Here is a 17,084-nt window from a genome sequence, read left to right as displayed (position 1 = left end):
AATGATTAGAATTTAATTTAAACGTCTTTTTATGCTCATTTCCTTTGTCTGATAGCGTTCGGGTGAGGGTGCTACTTCTTTAAAGTTACAATAAAATATTCTAACCTTCTGAGTGTTGTTCAGCAACAACCCAGCAACAATCTTGGTAGATTCCAGTCCACAGAAAATAATAGAAATGATAAGAATTTAATTTAAACGTCTTTTTATGCTAATTTCGATTGTCTGATATGTTCGGGTGAGGGTGCTACTACTTTAAAGTTAGAATAAAATAATATATTCTTCTGGGTGTTGTTCAGCAACATCCCAGCAACAATCCTGATCGATACCAGTCTACAGAAAATAATAGAATTAATAAGAATTAATTTTAACGCCTTTTTATGCTCATTTCGTTTGTCTGATAGCGTTCGGGTGAGGGTGCTACTTCTTTAAAGTTACAATAAAATATTCTAACCTTCTGAGTGTTGTTCAGCAACAACCCAGCAACAATCTTGGTAGATACCAGCCCACAGAAAATAATAGAAATGATAAGAATTTAATTTAAACGTCTTTTTATGCTAATTTCGATTGTCTGATATGTTCGGGTGAGGGTGCTACTACTTTAAAGTTAGAATAAAATAATATATTCTTCTGGGTGTTGTTCAGCAACATCCCAGCAACAATCCTGATCGATACCAGTCTACAGAAAATAATAGAATTAATAAGAATTTATTTTAACGCCTTTTTATGCTCATTTCGTTTGTCTGATAGCGTTCGGGTGAGGGTGCTACTATTCTTTAAAGTTACAATAAAATATTCTATCCTTCTGAGTGTTGTTCAGCAACAACCCAGCAACAATTTTGGTAGATACCAGTCCACAGAAAATAATAGAAATGATAAAAATTTAATTTAAACTTCTTTTTATGCTAATTTCGATTGTCTGATATGTTCGGGTGAGGGTACTACTACTTTAATGTTACAATAAAATATTTTGTCCTTCTGAATGTTGTTCAGCAACATCCGAGCAACAATTTTGGTTGATACCAGTCCATAGAAAATAATAGAATTGATAAGAATTAAATTTAAACGCCTTTTTATGCTAATTTCAATTGTCTGATATGTTCGGGTGAGGGTCCTACTACTTTAAAGTTAGAATAAAATATTCTATCCCTTTGGATGTTGTTCACAATAATAATATTCTACATTAAAATGAAATATATAATTTTGCTTTGAAAAGAAAAATGGTGAGAGGATCTAAAAGATAATGTTTCTTCTCTAAATTTGAGTTTACGTTTTCCGAAGTGTAAAGACATAATAATTAAATCATTTAAAAACTATAAAATGTAAATTCTGTACCTGATTGTGTTATAGTTACATACCATAGTTAGAAATTTGATGATGAGGCACGATTGTAATCCTTCCAAATTCGAGAAACACAACACATTCACTGAATTTATTTTATTTGCATATTTTTAAACGCGCACTGACTCTATAATAAATAATAAATTATTTGTTGCAAAAATTTTTAATTGCAATATGTCCACAGCACTGATTAATTAGAAAGAACTTTACACTTTTAACTAACTTTTCAAACAATAAACTTAAAATGCATATAAAGCTAAACGATTTAAAAACGCGCACAGACTCTAAACTTTATCAAAATTGGCCCTGAAAGTACAAAACAAATAATTTTTTAGTAATATAATAATATATAATAAGTAAATATATAAAAAAAATATAATAAATTATTCTAAACTAACTTGAATATTTTAACGAAAAAATAAATAAAAAATAATTTCTTATAAATATACAATTAATCTGTTTATTAAAATAAAAGAAACTAATTAACTTATATATGTATAAGTATTAAATATTAAATTAAATAAATGCTTACAATTTCAATGGATTCCCTCCAGCAAACACGACACAAACCCCAGTTAAAAGACAATAATCTTCAAGTCATTTGAACTCAGAGATCCCTTCTATAATAATTAATCGAAATATAAGAATTTCGAAAACAACAATTTGTTGTAAGAAGACCGAATTCTCATAACTCAAATTTCTCGTTTACTGGGATTTGGATTTACGCCACGAAATAATGATCACCGATGGAGGAGTCTGAAAATTAAAAAATATAATTATCAGTTTTAGAAGAAATGATAAAAATCTAAAAAGCAAAAAATTATTAAAAATAATTACTATGTAAAGAAAATATCAGAATTTAATATTCAAATTAGGTAACAATTAGCAAAAATAAATAATTCTGAGTTAATAGAAAACATAATTCACAAATAAATAATCATGCTTTGAAAAAATATTTTGGAAAAGAAAAATAATGCTTATATATAAAGCTTATTTTCAAAGAAATTGATTTGTTCATAAATAATAAATCAGTTTTAATTGTTCAAAAATTACTCTGAAAACTGCGTTTTAAATTATTATTATTTTACTTTTTTTTATTTTAATTAATAATTCCAATTAATTTTTAATTAATATTCAATTCATCAAATAAGTACTTTTTTAAAAATCTATTTAAATACAATTGTAAATTAACAATTTTTTTTTTCATTTCTAACAGACAAAAAAAATATTTTTGAGTATTTTATTATTGTAATTATTTTATTAAAGTGCAAAAACAGCTTAATAGCAATTTATTAATTAGAACTAAATTTTTTTTATTATTCTAACCTAAAAATGTATGTAATAAAAATTAATATCAAACTCTTTGAATTTTACGAATTTTACCAAAAATAATTTTTTAAATTTGAGGTTATGTTGATTATTGCAATTTTTTGTTTATATTACGTTAGATAGAAAAAGAAAGTGAAGAAAATTCTATTTAAATAAAAATACAGAATAATGTTTACCAATTGATATTAAAAACTACAAGTTAAAACAATTATTATACAAAATAAACAAAACTTACAATTCCATGAAGTTGACAAACGCCGCGTGTGGTTTGACTTTTTTGTTTCTAGAATTTGTTGTTATGGAGCAAAGTAGTAACTACTGAAGGACGAATCTGAAAAATAAATAATACAGTATTAAGTTATTGTATGATTATTTTTTCTTTTGAGAAAATAGGAAGAGAAACAAAGAATAAGTAAATGTATATTGAATATTTCTTCAAGACGATTACAATTGTCGCGTAAATTTTGTTATTACCTATCTGATGACAATATTTATCGCGCACAAGACGTTTTTTTCCTCGTGCCAAAGACGGAGTTAAAAGTATTTCAAGAAATTCACTGACTTTTTGTAAAATTATATAAAAAAACAAATGTTAACAGAGCAATGTCGACAAACAATTGACAACGGGAAAAAAATATCATTAAGCACAAAACTCTCATTGGCTGATGGAAAAAAAGCGCCAAACAGAAAATGTTTCTCCGTGCCATCTATCGACAGTTTCTAGAACTATGAATCGACTTCTCTACATTATCGACTTTAAAAGACGCCCTCTACCTTATCATCTTAGCGCGAAAATTCAAATTTATAAATTTAAAATATAAAACTAATTTATAATTCATAAATATAAAATTAATTTTAACGTTTAACAAATAATTTCTTTACTTTTTAATTATTATTTTAGTTATTTTTTTCTATTTTAACTATTAATTGCAATTATTTCTGTACTAATATTCAATTACATTCAATTATTTGTTTATTTCGAATACACAAATATTTTTGAACACATTAATAGTTTTATTTTATTAAAGAATGTAAAAATCAGCATGAAAACAATCTGTAAATTAATATTCCGAATTTTGTTATCATTCTAACCTAAAAATGTGTTAATAAAAATCATGAAAATTACTCGAAGCTTTTAATAAATTACCAAAGACAATTTTGAAAATTTGAGGTTATGTTGATTACTGAAATTATTTATCTTTTTTTTTTTATTAATTTCTATTAATAAAAACAAAGATAAGGTTTTTTTAATTTTAATCAGAAAATGAAAATCAAGAAATTTATAACTATTTGAATATGAACCGAATAATTTTTACCAACTGATATCGAAAACTAAGTTGAAAATATGATATATGATACAAAATATACAAACTTACCAAGTCCAAGTACTCATGCAGTGTTGTCAAATGCCTTGTGTCCATAGACTTTTTACTATAGAATTTGAGATTTTGCAGCAAAGTAGTGACTACCGATGGAATAATCTGAAAAATCAATAATAAAATTATAGTTAGACAAAAACCATTGTATGATTATTGTTTCTTTTGAAAAATTAGGAAGAGGAACAAAAAATGTGCGAACGCTGTGAATATTTCTTCAACACGATCACGATTGTCATACATTTTTTTCATTACCTTTCTGTGGATTATTTTCTCTCCAAACAAAATGTCTTTCTATTGCAGCAACAGTCGTAATGAAAAATATGTCAAGAAATTCACTGTTTTTTTTTGTAAAAACGGTAAAAACTATATTAAAAAGAAACGTTAACGAGGAAAGTCAAACTTTTAACAATGAGAGCGTCATTAAGAGCACGATGTTCTCATTGGCTGATTAACCCAGCGGAAATGTTCCGCCATGACAACTATCGTACGTTTTGAGAACTGAAACAACAACTCTGCTTTACCGACATACGATCAAAGTTTCACGCGCGAAAATTTAAATTACACTGTTTCAAACTTAATCTCTCCGATAAATTAAAACAAAATAAATATTAATCTTTTATTTTAGTAATCATTACTAGTTTATTTTAAATATTAATTAATCAATTAACCAAAAATAATAATTAAAACATTTCGATATTTAATCGAATATCGAGAATTCAAAATGGCCGTAGTGTTGTGAGAAATTGTTTTGACAGTAATTATAAAAGTAAAACGGAGTTATCAAAATGGTAAATAATTAATTTAAATGTTTATATTAAATGTAAATTATTGTTTATTGTTATTGTAATTGTTAATGAAAATTCTATTCTTTCAGTTACCTCTTTCATTGTTGAGAACAGCTCAAAATCATCCAATGGTGAGTAGACATAACCTCTTAAAAAATGCGGCATAAATATGTTTAAAACGTTTTTCTAATATATAAAAATTAATATTGCTCTTTTATTTTTTTTTAAGCTTGTGGAATTAAAAAACGGCGAAACATATAATGGACACTTGGTCAGTTGTGATAATTGGATGAATATTAATCTTAGAGAAGTCATTTGCACTTCAAGGGTAAGAAATTTATTTAATAATTTATAATAGGTGCTTAATTGTTGAAAAAAATTAATAAGAAATAAATTCTATTTATTTAAATTTGACTTGAAACTTTATATTTAAATAATTTGAAGAATTATTACTTAATAATTGTTACTCAAAAGACAAGCAGTAAAAAATAACACGAGTCAACGAAACGCTTATAATAATAAATACATTTTTACACAAATTGCTATTTAATTATTTACATAATATTAATATTTTTTCGCAAGGATGGTGACAAATTTTGGAGAATGCCAGAATGTTATATTCGGGGTAGTACAATAAAATATCTTCGAATTCCCGACGAAGTTATTGACATGGTTAAGGAAGATATACAAATGAAAAATCGAGGACGCGGAGACATGAAAGGTCGAGGTTCTAATCAAAGAACAGGAAATCGAGGCACTGGTAGAGGTAAACAAAATTTATTATTTAGAAATATTTTTCTATCGTATTTGAGGTTTTATTTATAAATAACAAGCCAAATAAAAGTAAAATGTAATCTATATTAATAATAGTTGTATTCCGATAATATGTTTGCAGTTTGAAATAAGTTGTTTGCTTTTTTGTTTCCTAACTTTATAAAATAATTCTCTTTTTAAATGTTTGAAATTTTTTAATTAATGTACTGAAAATCATTTAATTCTTGTTAAGTATTTATAAAAAAATTTTAAAATAATTGAATTCATTTCAAGAATTTTATCAACATTTTTTTCCATAATTGAATTCTTTCATAAGAAAATATAATTAAAATTGTATTGAAAATAATTTAATTCTATGCAAGATTTTTATTAAAATTCTTTAAAATAATTGAATTGTTTTTAAGAATTTATTTCAATATTCTTGAAAATAGTGTTCTTTTTAATAATTTTCATTGAAAATTTAAAAAAATTCAATTATTTTTATATAAATTTATTTAAAATTCTTTAAAATAATGAACTTTTTTTTAATAATTGAAAAAATTAAAAATAATTGAATTTTGTGAAGAATTTCTTTCAAGTTTTTAAAATAGTCGTGTTTATTATTTATTCTAATTAACAATTTTCCTATTAAATTATATTAAAATTATTCATACAGAATTAAATACTTTTAAACAATTTTATCATAGTTTTTGTAAATAATTACATTTTTTTAAAAGAATAAAATTTCATTAAATATCGTAAAAATATTGTCATTTTTAAATAATTTCCATTCAAAATTTGGAAAATAATTGAAATTTACAAAGAATTTTATAAAAAACTTTTGAGAACAATTGAATATTGTTTAGAAAAATTTTATTACAATTTGTAAAAATAATTGGACCTGTTAGAGAAATTTTATTAAAATTATCATGAATATAATTAAATTTTTTCCTTGAAATTGTATTAAAATTTAATTGAAAATAGTTGAATTTCTCAGAAGAATTTTATTATTTACAAAAATAATTCAATTCTTGCCAAGAATTTTACAAATTGTAAAAATAATTGAATTGTTTCAAAGAATTTTTTAATTTATAAAAATAATTGAATTATTTGGAAGAATTTTATCTGAATTTTTGAAAATAATTGATTTTTTTTAATGAATTTTATTAAAAATTTTGAAAATAATGTTTTTTTTAAAAGAATTGTATCAAAATTGTTTTAAATTAATTTAATTTATATTAAAATTCCTGAAAATACAACATTTTTTAGTTTACAAAATAATAAATGGAATAATAATTGCTAGTATTAAATAAAGAAGAAAAATACATAATCAAAACTAGATTTCTATTTTCAACATTATCTTTTATTTTTGCAGGTACTTTTGGAGGACGAGGCCGACCTCCACCTTTGGGACGAGGAACAATTTTACAAACAAATAAACATAATAAAAATAAATAATTAGAATTTAGTACTTTGTTTCTCGACTTACAACTATCACGTTAAGGACATTAAGTATTAATTTTCCATCTCATTATGTATATTTTTCTAAGCAGTGTTAATTCTGCTTAAAAGATTTATGTGAAATTTGAACATTGTTTATAATTATAAAAGTTGATTTGTATTGAAAAATTACAAATCGTTTATGAAATTAAATAAAATTGTAAATTAATTCTACTTTTATTTTATTCATTTCAATTATTAATTCAATTTAATTCACCTAATATTTAATTAATATTTCGTTTATTATAAATTTTTATTCAGTTTTTTACTTTTTTTCTGTTTTTAATTTACTTTATTATTTTTAATTTAATTTAAATTTACTTATTTTTTACTTCGAATTGTTAAATATAAAGAATTGTTTTATTTACACTTATTAATAATAATTGTTAATAATTAATAATTATTAATAATCGTTATTTTCATTTTTTTTTGTAGAAATTTTTACTTTTTTTTATAAAAAATACTTTAATTTTTTTTATCAAGCACAGTAGTAGTAATCCAAAACAGCTCCTTCTCGACAAAATCCTGAGCAACATTTTCTACTTCCACTTGGTTGGCACAATTCATTTTTTGCTAGACAGGCAATTGAAACGGAAGTCATCATCAAAATTGTCATTAAAAATATTAACAACAAATGGTAGAATTTTTTACTGCACATTTTTTTTATCCTGAAAAATACAAAGAAACTTTACTTTTTAATTTTCCTTGAAATTAGTAAATGGATTTTTTTAAATGAAAATTACAATAAAAGAAATGATTTGTCTTTACTTTTACATTTTTTTCACATCGAAAGTAAAAATACTTGTTTTATTATTAATAAAAAGATACTTACCTACTTCTTGAATATTTCGAATAATATTACGAAAACTCTATCAGTGAAAATCAGAGTTTATAATGAGTGTAATTCTTGAAAATGAAAAAAATTTATATATTTCGTTAACAGGGATAAAAATGAATCGTGAGGATAAATTCATTTTCCGGATAAAGATTTATTTAATTCAACAAATATTGTCATTGTTTTATTAATTTATTACGTTCGTTACACTAGATGTGAGATAAAAACAAGGAAAATTATTCAGAAAAGTAAATTTTCCAAGTAAGAAATTTAAAAAAAAGGAGATTAAATATATTTTTTTAAACATTTTATATAAAATAAATATTCGTTCTGAAAAAACTTTTTTTTCTTCAACAAATTCAAAATTTGTCAAAGAAAAATTTTAATTTAAAAAAAAATTTTTAATTAAATAAAAAAATTAATAATATGGGAATTAATATAAATTTTTAATTTTTAATTTATAAAAAAAAATTTTAAAAACTATTTTTCAATTACAAAGAAACGATTTATTTACTAAACATATAATTTATCAAAATACAAGTAGACATGAAAAATACTTTCATATTCATCTTCTTGGTCCATATTAATTCAGTACATATACAAATTACAAAAAAATATTCTTTTGTCATTTATAAATTCATTCAAAATGGAAACATAAACAAAAAAAAAAAGATAAAAAATTTTCTTTTGCTATATTACCACAAATATTATTAACGTTGCACTTGCACCTGTATAGGTAAAATAATTACAAATCTTGTATTATATCCAAAAAACGGAAATATTAATAAAAGTCCTCTTCTGCCGGTTTCGATGACGCTGACTGATTTTTAATTTGTTCTTGATTGCTATACATATCTGCGACTTGTTGCGCGGTTGTCGCGTCCTCTGCATTTTTATCGTCACGAATACGACAAAATCGTGGGAAACGTAAAGAAATACCTTTCTCTGGATCCGCCTGTTTTTTCGAGTAAAAAAGAAAATTAGTTTTCCTTTTTTCTTTTAAAAAACAAAACTTTGAAATATATTTAAATTTAAATATAAATTTGAATTTCTATATTTTATGAAATATTTTTAATTTTCTTTTCTATGTAAAATTTATTTCTTACAATTCCCATGGCTTTTTCTTTTAAAAAACAAAACTTTGAAATATATTTAAATTTAAATTTAAATATAAATTTGAAATTGTATATTTTATAAAATATTTCTATTTTTTTTTTTTTTATGTAAAATTTATTTCTTACAATTCCCATGGCTGCATGATGCACCGGCGACAGGGACAAATCAGCGCATTTTATTTCCCAAACTTGCACCGCTTCGAACCAATGATCCGGCTCGTGGCTACCATCAAAACGATAATAAGATTTTGGCTCCGAAATTAAATGTTCCTTGAGGAATTCGCTATGTTTTTGAAGATCTTCTTCACTGAAACCGGTTCCAATCTGTAATTCATCAAAAATGATATAATATAAATTGTGAATAAACTATAAACGATATAAATTTACTAAAATGATAAGTAATGTAAATTAAAATAAATTAAACAATCTGAATTAAAATAAATTTTCTGTAACAATGTAAATTAAAATAAATTATAAAGAATATGAATTAAAATTAATAATAAACAATATGAACTAAAATAAATTACTGACAGTATAATTTAAAATAATTATAAATTATAAATTAAGAAAAATTAATAAAATTAATATATAGAATAAAAGATTGCGAAAAATAGAAATAATTACGATTTTTTTTAAATAGAAAATTGAATCTCGTATTTAAAAAAAAAACAGATTCATAGATCAAATTTTGAAACTTACTTTGCAAATACTTTGATATTCTTCGTTTTCTTGATCGTAACACGCTAGAAGAAAACCACCGTAAGTTCCCGTTCGTTTTCCTTTTCCAATATAACCACCAATTACGACAACGTCCAAAGTGTCGCCCACTCCGTCCAAATAATCCTTCTTTAATTTCAACCAATTTCTCGATCTCTTCGCAATTTCATAAGTCGCGTCCTTTTCCAAAGTTTTCACCATCAAACCTTCGCAATTACCTACATAAAAAAAGAATTATTATATTATACACTTTATTTTCTTAAATAAAAAAATAAGTACTAATAAGGAAAATATTATAAAGTAATTAATAAATAATGATAAATTAGTATAAAATAATATTAATAATAAATAAATAAATAGTAATAACAAAAAATAATTACAGAGTTGCAACAAAAGTTTGATTTTATTTTTTTGATTTCCAAACAGAATTTTGACTTTTTCCTTGACTTCAAGAATATTTTAATTCACTCTAAAAATAATTGAATAACAAAAAAATGTTTGTAATACATTTATTTTTCAATACGTTTAATTCTAAAATTATTTGAAAAGTTAACAGCTTTTCATTAAATAAATATTTAATTATTATTATTTTTCCACAGGAATTAAGATTTTGAAAAATTTCAAATCCTTTGAAATTCAATTATTTATAAGAATTGCTAAAATGTAACTTATTCAAAATTATTTTCAAGATTATTCAAGATTATTCAATTATTTTCTAGAATTTTTAACTAAAATTCTTGTATAATTCAATTATTTTTAAACAATTTTTGAAAAAGTTTCTTAAGAATTCAATTATTTATTTAAAGAAAGAAGTTCGAATGTAAAATATTTCTGAAATTCACTTATAAACAATTAAAATTCATAAAAATTTTTCAATTTTTCAATTAAATATATTCAAAAATACAACTAATTTCAAAAAAAATTTGAATAAAAATATTTCAAAAAAATAACTTCTTCAGAAAAAAAACATTATTGCAAAAAAAAATTTAGAAATTAATTTCATTTCCACAATTTTCCGTTAATACCTATGTGAAATATTTTTCTATTTTAAAACATAACGATTTTGAGGATTTTTTACATTAATTTTTTATAATTTTTGTAACTTTTTATAATTTTGAATCTGAAATAATTTAAAATTTGCATAGAATTTTGTTCAAATTTTTGAAAATAATTTAATTGGTTTGAAGTATTCTACGGAAATTTTGTGAAAATAATTAAATTCTTACGAGGAATTCAATTAAAATTGTAAAAAAAAAATGATTGTATTCTTATAAACAAATTTTAAAATAATAAAATTCTTGCGAGAAATAATATTAAAATTATATTGAAAATAATATTATTCCTGCATAGAATTTCATTATGCAATGTATGAAAATAATTCAATTCTTACAAATTTTTTTCACGAATTTAATTAAAATTCTATTAAAAAATAATGCAATTCTTATACAGAATTTTATTAAAATTTGTTAAAAATATACTTTTTGAGAAATTTTATTAAAAATAATAGAATTGTTTTGAAGAATTTTATTCAAGTTGGATTTTTTAAATTTTGAATCTGAAATTATTTAAAAATTGAAGTTGTTATTTGAAAATTAAAAATTTTGCAATTTACATAATAATAATAAATTAAATACTGTTTCCTTCATTGGCGAGTGTAATATTTCCTAATTATTTATATTATTTATAGAAATTGAAAGCGCAACTTTGAAAAAATTCATTTTTTTTTTAATTTTTCAAATAAAATTATTCACAAAAATAATTTATAAATTATAAATAATCATTTTTTCATAGTTTTTCTAGAATTAAATTATTTAAAATAAATTTAATTTCTAATTTATAAAGTTAAATTATTATTCTTAGAAATAGAAAGAATTTAAAATTAAATTAATTAATAAGTTCTAGAAATAGAATATTTTCAAAGTATACTTTTGAAAAAATTCTCTGACAAATTTTACTTTTCTGGACTATTCTCTAACTTCCCTGACTTGTGGCAACCCTGAATTAATAATTATTTCATTATTTTAAATATAGAAAATAATTAAATTTACCTTTCACTGATTCTTCAAGAAAATCTTGAACCTCTTCCATAGTTGTCGTGTCGAGGCTTGTCGCGAATTTCCATTCGCCTTCAACTTCCTTGAAATTTTCCAAAAGTAATTCTCGACGTTTATGGAAAGGCTCTTTAACAAGAGGTTTATCGTTAAAGTACAATAAGTCGAACATAAAAACGCAAACTTGAACTTTAATTTCAGCTTCGTTTGCATCCTGCAAGAAAGTAGATATAAATAAATAAATATAATATAATAAATATTAATTATAAATAAAATATTAAATTCGACGAATTTTAATTGTTCTCGAATTGCACAGGAAAATATTTTTCCTAACCTTTCGTTTTCTAGTGCTAAGAATTTGGAATGGCAAAATTTGTTTCTTTTCACGATCCCAAGCGACTGCTTCACAATCGAGAATACAACTTTTAACATCCTCGCCACGCGTATTAGGAAATCTTCCAATAATATCTGGATATTTACTCGTATTATTTTCTTGATTTCTACTGTAAATTCTCACTTCTCCTTTTTCATTCACATGAATCTGAAAAGAAATATATTTTTTAAAAGTTAATCTTATTTTTCTATAATCCATTAGTTTCTATAATAAACAAAATTTGAATTTATATCTCGTAAAATTTTTAATTTCAATCTTATAACTAAATTAAAATAAAAAAATAAAATAGTTCAATTAAAATAAAATTAAATTAAGCAAAATTAATTTGTTAGTAAATAAAAAGAAATACATTTAGAAGAAATAAGAAATACAAATACATTTTTAACAATTAACATTCTTTTTCTATAATTATAAAAAGAATTCTACTACATATATTTCTTGTAAAATGGAAATATCATTTTTATAATTTAATTAAAATATTAAAAATTTTAATTGAATTTAACAAAATTAATTTGTTCGTAAATTAAAAAGAAGGAAAACTCACTTGAGCTCTTTCGCCGTCATATTTCCATTCGCAGGTGAATTTCAATCCGTCAAAACGAGTTAAAACTTCTTGAACACCTTTCGTTGGATGTGCCAACATTGGTTTGAGTGGAATGCCCGGCGTTAATTTGCATTGTTCTGGAAGAGCTTTAACACCGTCTTTCAAAATCACTGGAATTATCATATCATAATTGGGACATTCACTAAAAAAAGAAAAGAATATTAATTCCGATTATATTTACTTTCTTTATAAAGTATAGAAATTGTAATTTTCTTTTATTTTCCCAATCTTTACGAATTTTTCCAGGAAATATTTTATTTATAATTTCACAATAGAAAATAAATATTATTTCATTCTACTTACCAATAAGTTGTTTTAATGATAAGTGCAATTTCATCGTATTTCTGTTTAAAAGAGTCACTCGATATTTTTTTACTTGCATTTAAAACTTCAGGTGGATAACTTTGATCCGGTGGTGTCATAGCGCACGCTAATGCTAATGCCTATTTAAAATAAACGAAAACAAATTTAAAAATTCTCGAAAATACTCAAAGAAATTTTACCAAATCGAGCAAAAATTCAAGAGCAAATAATTGTCAAAAGGAAAAGTTTTAAAAAAAATTCTGGATTACTCACTTGTAATACGGATTGTTCAGCGAGACCGATTCTTAATTTTCCGGCGAGAGATCTTACGAGATATCTTGCTTCTGTAAAGCGGCAGGCAACGAATAGTGCTTGGATTTTATCCATTTTCTTAGTTGTAGACTGGAAAAGAAAAAAAAAATTCTTCTTTTAGCAACGACGAATCGAAAGGTAATTAAAGAGAAATTGATTTACAAATAGACAAATTTGAAAAGGTAAAATAAAATGAAAAAAAAGGATATTTTTCTCTGAGGAAGAAAGTTTGCAAAAATTGATATTTCACATACAGATGTTCCAGTCATTAGAGCAATTTCTTTGAGTTTTGTGTAAACATTGGGAACGGATAGTGGCGCCGGTTGAAACATTGTTCGTTGATTTGAACGACTTCCCTCAGCAACAATTCCCAAATCGCCAACTTTCTGCATCTTCGCTTTTATTTGAGCCAATGTTTGTCCAGTGCATTGTGCAATTGCCTTCATTAAATTTGTATCAGCTATTCCCAATTCAAGTCCTTTTTAAAAAGAAAACGAGAAAAAAAATTAATAATTTCAATTTTAAAACAATTTTACTCAACTTTTATAAAATTTATAAAATTAACTGCAAAAATGTTAAATAATTTGAGAATTTACCTTCATAAGCAGGTGCAACTTGATTTAAACAAAGATAAACGCTGGCAATGAGATCATTCGGACTTAGAACAATTACAGAACGAAAATAATTTGAGAGTATTTCAACAATTTTTAAACGTCCACTTGTTTCTTCAATGAGTTCTAAAGTTCGTGTTAAAGCAATATAAGGCACCCTGAAAGTCAAAGGAATAAGAATTAATTAAAAATTAATTATTCTGGAAAAATTAAGTTAAATAACAGAGATAATTAAATATTGGAAAATTTAAATAAGGTATTTATTTACTTTTCCTCGTGTCGCCAGCAAGCATCGAGAATTGGATGATAGGAAGATTTACTGGGATTATAATCGTGAGTGGAAGTCTCTTTTTTCTCACTTCCCGTTTCTTCTTCATTTTCTTCGTCTTTATCATTTTTCTCCTCTTCCTTTTTACCTTTCTTTCCTTTTCCTTTCTTATTTTTTTCATTTTTACCCTTTTTCTTCGATTTTGTCTCGGGACTCTTTTTTGATCTTGGAGCTAGTAAAAAATTATTAAATTAATTAAAAAATAACAATTTTAAATTAACATTTATTGCATTGCAGGCCTTGGAAAATACAATAAAAAAATTAAAATTACACTACAATATTTTTAAAAAACTGATTCTTAAAATGGTTTATTATTAAAATAATAAAAAATTAAAAAAAAATTCTAATGTAATTTTTCGAAAATAATTGAATTTTTTAAAATTTGTGTATAATTTAAAAATATCTAATTAATTTTTTAAAGACATTTAATTAAAAAGTTTAAAAATAGTTGAAAGAATTCGAAAAAGCCATACTTTCGAGACCTGCATTAATTAATATTTATATTATTATAAATTATTCTACGATCGCTGGGAAAAAATGGGACTCACCAAAGAAACTGTGAATTGTTTTTGGCTTTTCCTCGGATTCTGATTTATCTGCCGAGCTTGATTCATCAAGTTCGTCCTTCTTTGAATCATTCAATGATCTGTCAATTTCAACAAATGAATCTTCTTTATTTTCCTCAGTTTCAGAAATCTCTTCCTTATTCTCCTCAGTTTCAGAAGTTTCTTCTTTCTCCTCTTTTCCACTGGATTTATCATCGTCGATAACATTTTTCATTTCATCATCATTATCTGATTTTTCCGAAATTTTCTCTTCGTCCGTTTTCAATTCTTTATCTACAGTTGTTTCAGATTTTTCCTCTTCCATTTTCTCGTCTTCATCAACTTTCAATGATTCCTTTTTCTCCTTCACTGGACTTTCTGGCAACTTTTAAAATAAATAAACAAAATTAGTTCAATTTCACGTCGAAGAAAAATATCTTTTTTGTCAAATTTCTGTATTTTATAAGCACTATTCGCTTTGCTATTTGATTTTATTGAGAAAATCAAAATAAATTTGCTATTTGCTTAATATTTAAATAATTAGTTGAATTTTAACATTAAGTTTGTAAAGTTTTTAATTTTATGAAGCAAAAATAATTTTATGTTGATTAAAATGAAGTGTAAATAAAATTTAATGTTTATTTTTATTTGTTTTCGTTTTATCATTAATTTTTTATTAATTTACTTTAGAAAATTATTTCTACTTACTGGCAGATGACCTTCATCGTCACTCGAATCAGAGGCAATAATAATTCTTTTCATTTTTTTACCACTTTTCTCCTTTTTCTCCTTCCCATTAATGGCGAGCATAATTTTTGGTGTTTTTTTATGCTCAGATTTTCCATTTTCAGGACTTTTGAGTGACGATTCATTTTCCTTCTCCGGCTCTTTTTTCAATTTCTTTTCCTTCTTAGTCTCTGACTTTGGTGTCTTCTTTCTCTTCTCGGCTTCTTTCGCAATATTCGAAGCCAAAGACTTTTCCTTTTTGCCTTAAATTATTTCAATAAATATTTTTCTTTAATAAAATATCAAAACACTTTTTTTAAGTGATTTTTTTAAAAACTAATTCAACTGTTTCTATTTTTATTATTTGAATACTATATATTAAAACATTATTTGAAATTAATCGTTTGTTTCATTTTTACCTGATTTTTTATTTCGACCAGCACTCGGAGACGGTGAAGATTTTGACTTTTTCTCTGTTAAACTGCCATCCAATTTTTTCGCAGGTGGAGAACTTGAAAGAAAAATATTTAAACTCTCTTAATTTTTATTCAACTTTTTTTTGTTTATTATGCAATAAAATACGAAAATAATAATAAAAAAAACAAAATAATAAAATTAACAAAAGAAAAAGGAGCAAAAGCAAAAGTGTGTACATTTCGAGGTTATGTCACAACTAAAATGAAAGTAAAAATTAAAAAAAACTCACTCTGCCGAAGGATTATCGCTCAAAGTATCATCATCACGTTTTCTTTTTCCATTTGGAGTTTCGATATCATTTTTCTTCTTCGCAGAACTGTTATTAATATGCAGGTAATTAAAAATGTTGTTTATAACAGGAGATGAATACACTGGTAATAAATTAATTTTGCGCTCAGAGTGCAATAAATATGATCTCAAGCTTAAATATTTTACAGATAATTTAAACATATTTAATTAGAATTTAATTTTATTAATGAAAAAAACGTGTTTTTAAGGTAAAACATACCTTGTTTCTGGAGATTTTGATGTTTCGTTTGTATCTTTCTTGGGCGTACACTTGGCGAAAAATGAGCTAAGAAAGGGAAATATAAACAACAATAAAATCAATTCTAGGTAATCTATTGTTCAATTCATTGTCACAATAATATAACAAGTGTTTATCTTTTATTTTCAATATGTAAAATCTAATTATTACAACTGATAAATACTCACGTTATTGTTCGCTGCGCCATTTTCGCGCGATTTCTAACCTCAAAATAATTGTCGCGCATTAATTTTTTCCCACCAAATAACATAGTTAGTCAAAACAAAAACAATTTAATTAAAAAAATAATAATTTGTTTCGATTTTACTGCGTATGGCGTCATAAAATTTACAATTTAAAAATTAAATAAAACAATAAATAAATTTTGTCAAAAATAAATTAAATAAATTAATATTTGACTCGAGTGAAAAGGCGGGAAATTTTTGAAATGCAGAA

General features: G+C 23.8%; 2 protein-coding genes across 2 annotated transcripts; one reads left to right on the top strand and one right to left on the bottom strand.

Moving 5' to 3' along the window:
* Positions 1-4,748: 4,748 nt before the first annotated feature.
* Positions 4,749-7,258, top strand: LOC122503835 (U6 snRNA-associated Sm-like protein LSm4). The gene is made up of 5 exons (XM_043614565.1): positions 4,749-4,834; positions 4,921-4,962; positions 5,061-5,159; positions 5,414-5,597; positions 6,960-7,258. Exons 1-5 carry the CDS (start codon positions 4,832-4,834, stop codon positions 7,040-7,042), a joined length of 411 nt encoding a protein of 136 aa, XP_043470500.1. The 5' UTR covers positions 4,749-4,831; the 3' UTR covers positions 7,043-7,258.
* A 1,144-nt stretch (positions 7,259-8,402) lies between these two features.
* LOC122503837 (DNA ligase 1) lies at positions 8,403-16,909 on the bottom strand. Its single transcript, XM_043614567.1, has 17 exons — positions 16,817-16,909; positions 16,611-16,676; positions 16,332-16,418; positions 16,045-16,136; positions 15,608-15,888; positions 14,903-15,284; positions 14,295-14,526; positions 14,012-14,184; positions 13,670-13,893; positions 13,377-13,505; positions 13,104-13,243; positions 12,741-12,942; positions 12,137-12,343; positions 11,800-12,016; positions 9,734-9,969; positions 9,161-9,358; positions 8,403-8,874 (listed from the first exon to the last, which is right to left on the bottom strand). The coding sequence occupies exons 1-17, from the start codon at positions 16,897-16,899 to the stop codon at positions 8,701-8,703; spliced, it is 3,123 nt and encodes a 1,040-aa protein (XP_043470502.1). The 5' UTR covers positions 16,900-16,909; the 3' UTR covers positions 8,403-8,700.
* Positions 16,910-17,084: the final 175 nt, after the last annotated feature.

The sequence above is a fragment of the Leptopilina heterotoma genome, unplaced genomic scaffold, assembly GCF_015476425.1.
Source record: "Leptopilina heterotoma isolate Lh14 unplaced genomic scaffold, ASM1547642v1 Lhet_270, whole genome shotgun sequence".
Taxonomy (NCBI): domain Eukaryota; kingdom Metazoa; phylum Arthropoda; class Insecta; order Hymenoptera; family Figitidae; genus Leptopilina; species Leptopilina heterotoma.
This window is presented reverse-complemented; position numbering and strand designations above follow the sequence as displayed.